The following is a 10,328-nucleotide window of genomic DNA, read 5'->3' as shown; positions in this document are numbered from 1 at the left end:
AATAAGACTGGGATGATCATCCAATTAGCTGACCGGTCTCTAGTACATCCAAAAGGTGTGCTAGAGGATGTGTTAGTTCAAGTGAATGAACTAGTATTTCCACCTGATTTTTATGTTCTTGACATGGATGATGATGACTCACCAAATTTGAGTTCAATCCTTCTAGGAAGGCCCTTTTTGAAAACCGTCTGAACAAAAATTGATGTTTATGATGGTACATTGTCCATGGAAATTTATGGTGAGGTGATTAATTTTAACATTTATGCTGTCGTGAGATATCCAAGTGATATTTCATCTTTGAACTTTGTGGATGTCATTGAGCCATTAACCGAAGAGTGTTTTGATTTATCTAATATCGATTTTTTAGCCTTATTTCTAGACATGAATCTTCAAAAAGATAGATTGGAAAAGCTTTCCAAAAAATTTCAAGATCGATGAAGAGATTATGGAAATTGTATCTTGCATGGATCAAAAGAAGAAGATTAGGTTTCATGTTCCAAAGCTGAAATTATATGCGTCTAATGAGAATCTTGTTCCTTCTATTATGCAGGCACCCAAATTGGAACTCATGACTTTACCGGAGCATCTAAAATATGATTATCTTGTAGAGAAAGAGACTTTACTCGTAATCATTTCCACCAACTTGACAACCAAGGAAGAAGAAGAGCTTGTCACCACTTTGAAAGAATATAAGGAAGCTATCGGGTGGACTATAGGTGACATCAAAGGGACAAGTCCTTCACTTTGCATGCATAAGATCCTTATGGAAGCAGATTACTAGCCTTCCCGAGAAGCTCAAAGGCGTTTAAACCCTCCAATAATGGAGGTTGTGAAGAAGAAAATTCTGAAGTTGCTAAATGCGGCAATGATCTATCCTATATCGGATAGCAAGTAGGTGATTCCAATCCAAGTTGTGCCAAAGAAGACATGTTTTTATAGAATATTCATCAAAGCTTTTTCCAAGATATCTCGTCCCATGTGTGAGTTCCTACAAAAATATGCAGCATTCGAATTTTCCAAGGAGTGCAAGCAAGAATTTTATCAATTGAAGGAGTTGTTAAGTTCAGGACCAATACTTAAATCACCAGATTGGAGTTTTCCATTTAAATCATTTGTGATGCTAGCAATCATGCAGTTGGTGCAGTGTTGGGGTAATGAAAAGTTTGAGTTCCTCATGTCATATTATACCTCAAAGATACTCGATTATCCACAAGCCAATTGCTCCACAACTGAGGAAGAATTGTTATCTATTGTCTTTGATTTAGAGAAATTTTGTCAATATTTGTTACGTTCTATAGTAATTGTTTATTTTGATCATGGAGCTCTTAGGTACTTACTTGCAAAGAAGGATTCGAAGCCTAGACTCATTCGGTGGATTTCGCTCTTATAGGAATCTGACATTTAAATCAAGGACAAGAGCGGAAAATAAAACCTTATGGCTGATCATCTTAGTAGGATTGTCACTCCCGATGACCCGAATCCTATCCGTGATACATTTCCGGATGAAAATCTGTTTTCAGAAAAAAGTTGCCCAGTGGTATTCCGATATTGTGAACTACATCGTCACAAATCAATTTCCACCAGATTAGACTCGTTGGCAAAAAGACAAAATCAAGAAGCAATCTAAGAGGTATGTATGGGATGAACCATACTTGTGGAAATAATGTGCTATCCAAATGATCAGACGATGTGTTTAACAACATGAGGTATCTTCTATCTTAGCATTTTGTCACTTATACTTGTGGATGGAATTTTGGTCCTCAAAGAACTGCACGAAAAGTTTTAGAGAGGGGATTGTAGTAGCCAAGTATCTTCCATGACTCTTATGTTTTTTGTGCAAGCTGTGATAAGTGTCAAAAGATGGGTTCTTTAAGCAGAAAAAATTAAATGACCCTTAACCCCATTTTAGTTTGTGAAATTTTCGATGTTTAGGGATTTGATCTCATTGGACCTTTCCCATCTTCTTCGGGTTTTACCTGCATTCTTTTGGTTGTGGATTGTGTTTTTAAGTGGGTGAAAGCTAAAGCCACCCATACTAACGATTCAAAAGTTGTGATAGGTTTTGTCAAGGCTAACATTTTTTTCCAGATTTGGAGTTCCTAAAGCCTTGATCAGTGATCATTGTTCACATTTTTGTAATCATATCCTTGGAAGTGTCTTGAAGTAATATGGGGTTACTCATAAAGTTGCAACATCATACCATCCACAACCGAGTGGTCAATTCAAAGTGAGCAATTGACAAATCAATGGTATTTTGGAGAAAATGTCAATACAACAAGGAAAGATTGGAGTAACGGTCTCGATGATGCTCTGTGGGAACACTGCACGAATTCAAGACTCCAATTGGAATGTCTCCATACCGGATTGTTTTTGGGAATCCATGTCGATTACCTTTTTGAGTTGGAGCATAGAGCCTATTGGGCAGTCAAGCAATTCAATATGAACATGGATGAATCGGGAAAGAAAAGAAAGCTTGACATACAAGAGCTTGACGAGATTCACAATGAGGCTTATGAGAATGAAGTTATTTACAAAGAGAAGACAAAAGCATACAATGAAAAGATGATTTCTCGCAAGGTATTTGAAAATGATCACAAGGTATTGCTTTATCGCTCTCGTTTAAATTAATTCCTGGTAAATTAAGGTCCCGTTGGGTAGGACCATTTGTTGTTACAAATGTTTTTGAGCATGGTGCAATAGAAATTGTAAGTGAAAAGGTCGGGAAGACTTTTAAGGTAAACAGACACCGTTTGAAACCTTATTATGAAGGATTTGAAGTAAAAAAAATGAGCTAATTGAGTAAGTAGATGATCCAAAGTATCAAACTTGACAAGTCATTGGGGTCCATGTCGAGCCACCGACTTTAATCAAGGGCAGCTAACGAGAGGCAACTCGGGGGTATTTTTGTCATTGCTTTTGTAAAAGTTCTTTACGGACAATGTATTTATGGTTTTATGTTCCAAGGTGCTTAGAATACTTAAGGAAGTCTAAAAATATATTTCATAGGGTTTAGAAGTGTGCGGAATTGAAAAAGAAAGAAAAAAATATGGGTTTATTGAGGGGATTCCACGACCGTGGAATGCATACCCTTCACCATTCCCCGAACAAGGAATGGGTATTGTCAAAAAAACACAGCTTTTCTTCCTATTTTCTCTTCACGAAAAAAATGTTGCCTTGCTCTTTCTTTCTGCCTATTGTCGACGCACCAAAACGCATGCACAAACACTTGATTTTGGTTTGATTTTCACTCTAATATAAGATCAAAAGGTATGATTTCTTGTTCCCTAACTCATTCCTTCTTCCCCAACATGCATTGAAGCTTCATCCATGGAGATTTTCGACCATACGAAGAACCCTATAATTTTTTGGTCCAAAAATTTTGTGATATGTTGTTAAATTATTTGTAGATCAAGCTTGGGGAAGCACAAGGGAAGTGATTTCAAGTGCCAATTTTGAGTGGAATCAATAAAAATCCAGTATTCTCCTTCCTAATCGGTTTTTCTTTCATTGTTCATAAAATCTTGAATTTTTTGTATTTATGTGTCTTCTTGGTTGTTTGTTGTTGTTTATTGGGTGTATTTTGTTCTTCAAAGTCATATCTTCACACTCCAAAATGTCCACATCCTGTAGAAACACTTCCAAAAATAGTTCCAAAAGCCCTAGATTTGTGTCATCTTCAAGCAATGCTCCCAATCGACATAATCCACTAGTCCAAAATCAGATTGGTGTAGCAAGAAGCTCGTTACCATTCTCTAGGAGGTAGAATTCGGGCAGACCAAAAATTTGTGGACATTCCTACCCTCCGATCTTTACACATTAACACTGAAGTCCGCAAGCTTCTCATGAATATTAGGCGGGAAGGCATTCTTTTATTTGGTTATATGAGGTATTTGCAACCCTCTCTGTAATTCTTGTCTTCTGTTGAGTACAATCATAACACCGGGTTCTTATCCTTTCTTGCTTTCAACCACAATCACCAAGTTCATAAGAACCAAATTTGTGAGATTATTGTTGCTCCAACCCATAACACATATGGTCCATTTAGAAGGATGAATAACGTGTTCTTTCTTCACTGTAATAATTTTTGGAGCAGAATTACCAAACTCGAGTATAATTCTAGTTCCGCAAAAGCTACTACACTTATTTATCGCGTGGTAAAGGTTGTCCACCGCATCTTTGCTTCCATCTTATTTCCACAAGAGGAATTCAGCAAAGTTGGTCAAAAAGAGTTGGAATTGTTGTGGTGTTCAGTTTATAGCCCCAATCTTCATCCAGACTTTGGAGAATGGGTTATTTACAAACTTCTAAAACTTAAAAGAAGTAATAATACGTAGTTACATTGTGGTGGTATGATCATCGTTATCTTAAAACATCTTTCTTTAGGAATCCAGTTTCCTGAAGGTCTTGAAGTTATTCTAGGTGAACGTCGTCTAACCACCATTGTGTTCCAAAATATCTAACTTCTACGAGTGGTTGAGTGTGATATTTATTGGCGGGCTGAGGATACAGACTATCTTCACATTCATAGTTGAAATCACCCACTCCTAACCCTTTATTACCCACTTACCGACATGAGATGGTGTCTTGAATCTAATGTAGGTATTCCAGTGCCCGGAGCTAATCTTGAGCTTGATGCAGATGAGCCTATTCCCGATGCTCCAATTCCTGATGCAGTTGTGCCAGTGCATCAAGAGCTTGTCATGCATCCCCACCATGACATGTACATGCAAGAATTTCAGCGGTTGCACGCTGATAGTAGGCGTTTGCATCGTGACTATTATGACATTTATGAGAGTGCTTGTGAGATAAATACGGGGATAATAGAGTTGAAAGAAGAGTTTTATGCTTTAGAGAAAGCCAACAAACGCACAACCAACATGTGGACGCCCTTATTGTTGGATAAGGTGTCTAAGTCCATAACTATTTCTGGTATGTACTTGACCCGGTTGGCATGGTCCATTTGGGTTGCATGGCATTGCATTACTTGGATAGACCAAATGAGAGAAAAGACACTTAAGGTTTATTAATATATTATAAGTTCTAATATATTAATAATATTATTTAATTAGTATTGATCAAGAATTAATTTGGAATTAATTAAGTGATCAAAAGGAGACTAATTAATTATATGGGGTTGATTGTGTAAATCATCCATTCTTGTATAGTGGGCTAATGATCCATGATTTATATGAATTGGGCTAACACCCATAAGGTGCTCCATGGATAGTCCATGGAGGTTATAAACCCATGGATCATGGAATATGAAAAGCCATGCACATTAGGGTTTACATGGTGTAACCCTACATGTGGAACACTATATAAGAAGCCCTATGGTAAGAAAAATCGGCCACTAAGTGAAGAATAAGAGGGCTAGCCGATTTTGGGTGATAAGTGTCATCTCTCAAGGTTATTCCAAGTGTTGTGGTGTTGTGTGAGACATTTGAGGCATCACACTTGAGGTGCTAGGCTCACAAGGTTCTCAAGGAATCAAAGCAACAAACAAGGTATGTTTTCTTACTAGTTTTTGTGATTCAAGTTCCCCATGCCATGCTAGATAGGTTAAGAACCTCAGAAATCAAATTTGCATGTATCATAGTAAAACATAGATCCAAGGTTTCTAGGGATGCATGTACACCTTAGGAGTGTTAGAATGCTCAAAACCCTTCACTTATGACTGACATGCATCGAGTCATTTGCTTGGGTGGTCAACCCACATGGCCACCCTACTATCCTCATTATCCACATCCATTCCCACAAAACCATCAACAATATTTTCCCCATCACCAGCCTTGCGATCCTCCTCAGTAGTTGATCTCGTTCTCTTCCCAAGCGTCGAGGTCGATGCAATCATTTTAAGCTTAGGGAGGGATAAATTTCATTGATATTCATTCATTGCATAAAAAACATAACATTGCATAACAAAAATTCATTTCATTTTAAAATATAAAAAAATGCATTTAAAAAAAATTACAAAAACAAAACTAAAAAACATAAAAATACAAAAATATTTTGCCTTTTCATTTAGGTTTTTAGGGTCATTTTCATACATTTTTCTCTCCTCTTTCTTCTCATCTCTAGGGTGCCTTTAACTTTTTGACACGATACACAGTCAAGTTCTGAGTTATGTCTTCTTATACCTCGTACACATGTGGAGTCACTAATTTGTGAAACTTTAGAACTATTGAGAACACACTTATTTGCTAATTCATTTAGTGGTGGTGCATTGAGGTGTTTTATGACAAGCAACCCCTTTTAAATAATTCAGGTCACAGCAGGTGATAATCAAATATAAGGCTTTTTAAAATACATGTGAGTACGTTATTGTGTGAATCGGTAAGGCATGGTATGGCGCAGAAATTCATTCGGTTTTCTAGATTCATTCTTGATTTTATTTTGTTAGTCGCATGTATATATATGTTAGTTTTTTGCCTTGTTTTCTATAGTTTAGTTTAAAGTACTTGACTTTTGTTTTATATATATATATATATATATATATATATATATATATATATATATATATAATATATATTGCGCTTGGTTCAAAAAGATTGGTTCAAAAAATAAATAAAATAAAAATATAAATATAAATAAAAATATAAAAAATATAAAAAATGTAAAAAATATAAAAAATTATGATTTATACAGCTTTGTGAATACTTATCTTGTATATTTTGAAGTCAAGTCAATTTTCCAAAAGATAGTTGTTAAAGTTGTTTGTCATTTTCATTAAAGTTTATTAGTTGTAGATATTCAGAAGTTTGTTGCTATTTTGAACCAAGTTGTTTCTTAAAGTCAAAACCACAAAATCAAAAAAAATTTGCGGACTTGAAGGAAAAATCTTTACAAGTGTATGCCATCTATAACGAAGTTCTTTAAATAGTCAATTTATCAATTTTTGTATATAAGTTTTTTGTAAGAATTTTAGCTTTTGTTAGTTTTTATTTCTTTTGTAAATTTCAAGTGAGTCTATGTAAATATTTATGTTATGTTCTAGTAAAAAAATTAAAGAAAAAAAAAGAACCAAACTAAGCATTTCCATATTTTCCATGATGATATTTTCACAAGAAAATCATTTATGTTTAATTTTGTTGGCTCCTTTAGTATTGATAGTTTATTTAAAGCCAACAACCATGTTATACGGTTCTATTTTATTTGTTTTGTATGTGTCACAACTAGCATTTTTAGCTAGGAAATTCTCTTTTCATGTAAACACCAACTATTGTAAGAGTTGTAAGAGTTGTTCTCTAAATTGAAATCACCCATTTGAATCAAAACTCCTGAGTGAAGTTCAAAACCTAATACAATACATCTCATATGTTCAACTATGGGTTGAAATCCCTAAAAATCCTGGTTCAAATTTATTACGGACTAGGATCCTCTTATTGGGCCTAATGGACCAGTAAACTTTCAATTTGACTATTTTGGGCCAAGGAACCCTATTTGGGCTCTAATTGGATCCATATTCATGAAACTAAAGTATTTTGGTTTATGTGGGCCTAGAATGATTCATCTTATCTCTAATGGGCCACGATGGGCCGTAAATGGTTTCATAAGCCCTAATGGGCCGTAAACTATATTCGAGGGCTTCATTGGGCCGTAAACCCTTTTTCCTTATCACTATCGGGCCGTGAACCCTCATAAGGGCCCAATGGGCCGAAAATCTTCATCTTGGGCCTCATAAATTCGAACTAAATCAAGAAAGGGCCCAAACTGTTTCATTCTCTCTTCCTTTCCCTCATTCTCGGCCCAACAACAATTAAAAAAAACAAATGGGAGGGAAGTAGAGTTTGACACCTCACTTTAGCCTAGTGGATATCCATGCAAAGATGCATGTATCCAAGCAAGTATCTTGTCAATCCCTTCACAAGTCAGCCCCCGTTCTCTCACCCCTCTCTAATCCCTCTCCTACCTCACTCACCATTTCAAATTCAACACATTTTCTCTCAAGCTTCAACACTCTTCCACCCTCTCTCTAAAAAAAAATCTGTGAGTATTGGGTGTGTCCTCAAGAAGATCACTTCAAGCTTCACACTTGTGGTAAGATCATACAAACTCAAGCTGATATACTTCATTTTAATCTCAATTACTTCTCATAAACACAAGTTTTTTGTGAATCTTGCTTTCCTAGAACTTCCTAAGTTCGAAAATCTTCTCAAGAACACATCAAGGGCAGAGATCTCCTCATTTCCTCACCAAAAACCAAAAAATTCAAAGCAATGTGAGTTCATACCCCCTATTTTTGATTTTCACTTTGTTTTGGGGGAGAATACAAGTTGTTTTGTGTAGATGTATGTGTGTATGCATGATTTTGTGTGTTTTTTAGTTATATATGTGTTTATGTGTTGTAAACTTCATGAACTTAAAGATATACAAAAAGATAATGACATTGGTATAACATAACACTTAATTCAACTTATCTTACAAGAAAATGGTTAAAAATACATATAAGTTACTTAAAGCTAAGAAAAACTTCATAAAAGGAGCTAAAAGTGACAAAATGACAAAAGAATGGGTTATTTGTGTAACTCACGGATAGTAAGGGGTTCAAAAGGAATTTTTTTGCTAAACATGGTAAACTTCGACATTTAAGACCTTACAAGGACTAAAAATGTAAACATTTTCATAAATGGGCCTTATTTGGGCTTCTCACAGTTTTGGGCCCAAAAATTGCAATTTTTTATCTTTCGTGGGCTTAAATGTCATTTTCAAGAAGGTTGTATCAAAAATGTAAACTTTTGATAAGAAGGGTTAAAGTTGTAAAATTATAAAAAGTTGGGCAAAAAAGATGAAATTATCTATAATGGGCCGAAAATATATACTTTTTATAAAAATCAAGTCAAAAATGATATTTTTGACAAAAGTGAGTTAAAAATGTTATTTTTACAAAAACTAGTCTTAAATGCAAGTTTTGTTCAAAAAGGGGCCTAAAATGTTATTTTTACCAAAATTGGACTTTAAATGTAAATTTTTGGCTTAATGGGCCAAAAATGTCATTTTTACAAAAGGTGGGCCTTTTATGTCATTCTGGTAAATAATTGAGCTAAAACTAGCAATATAATAACAAACGGACTAATTCTGTAATTCTCATGGTTATTGGGCCTTGGTGACCCATTTATATGCTTGATAGGTCCTGAATACTCTTTATATGTTTATTGAGCCTCATTGACCAATTAACATGCTCGACGGACATTGGATATTCTTTGCGTGCTATTTGGGCATGTAAATACCTTACATGTGAAATGGACCTTAGTTGTCCTTTTACATATATTTTGGGCCCATGTTATATAATCTCATTCGTTTCGGGCCTGAAAATGACTTACATGTTTAGTGAGCCTTAGTTGTTCACTTACATGGTTCATTGGGCCTGGAATGTGTTTTATATGTTTCTCTTCGCGTAAATTCGATTAAGGATCTAGTGAGACGTGTTGGTTGACACCTATTGAGTGTACGATTGTAGCCTATAGTTATAACCAGAGTCTCTTGGAGGGAGAGCGGGGATTTGTGTATATATCTATACGGGGATGACACCCCACACCTGAGCTGTTCGCTACAGTTAGACTAAACCAGTCTAGGGTGACGAAAACCTTATTCTATTTTCAGTCAGCCTTCAACAACGCTATGACAGGAGAAATTGTCATTATCTAGTATGGTTATAACGACTCACTTAGAGGAATTAACATTATGAAATTTATGGGAGACCATTCTCTTTTCTCTTTGGATTACTCGGAAACATACTTGCGCCGGTACTCGACCTCGGGGGTCGATATACCAGCATTCTCTTTTACAGGCAACATAGGGTTGTCTGGGGGCATTCTCTTTACATTCTCTTCATTCACTTTTGGCATTCTATTAAACAATAACACACATGCATTAATACAAGATCGGACACAAACATACTAAACTATTTTAAGAAAACATAGGATTTTCTTGTGATTACATAGTTATACAAATCATTTTCTCAAACATGCTTATGAACTCACCAACATTTTTATGTTGAGATTTTTAAATTAACTTGTATTCTCAAGAAACCGTTGAAGCAGGTTGGGCTGAACAATCTAATGGATGTTTTGATATATTTTATTTCATCATACTTTAATTATTTTGGCATGTAATATTCAAACACAATAATTGATGTAAACAATGTATGTTGTTATATTACATGTGTTATGATGATGATGTTATGTTTCAATTATACGCTATGTGATGATACTACAAGGATGAAGTCACGCACAAGCCCCCAGACGTTTCCGCCGTCTGGTTCGGGGGTCTGATAGATTAGTATTAGAGCATTGTTTATAGTGAACTGGCATATCTATTCATACAAGGTA

General features: G+C 35.3%; 1 protein-coding gene across 1 annotated transcript; it reads left to right on the top strand.

Annotated features, from left to right (window-relative positions):
- The first annotated feature begins 820 nt into the window (after positions 1 to 820).
- On the top strand, positions 821 to 2,628 carry LOC145105890 (uncharacterized). Its single transcript, XM_079042965.1, has 2 exons — positions 821 to 891; positions 2,187 to 2,628. Exons 1-2 carry the CDS (start codon positions 821 to 823, stop codon positions 2,626 to 2,628), a joined length of 513 nt encoding a protein of 170 aa, XP_078899091.1.
- The last annotated feature ends 7,700 nt before the right edge of the window (positions 2,629 to 10,328 follow it).

Source organism: Lactuca virosa, chromosome 4, assembly GCF_052849685.1.
Source record: "Lactuca virosa cultivar CGN04683 chromosome 4, Lactuca_virosa_CGN04683_v6, whole genome shotgun sequence".
Taxonomy (NCBI): domain Eukaryota; kingdom Viridiplantae; phylum Streptophyta; class Magnoliopsida; order Asterales; family Asteraceae; genus Lactuca; species Lactuca virosa.
Note: the sequence above shows the minus strand (reverse complement) of the source record. Positions and strands in the feature narration are given on the sequence as shown.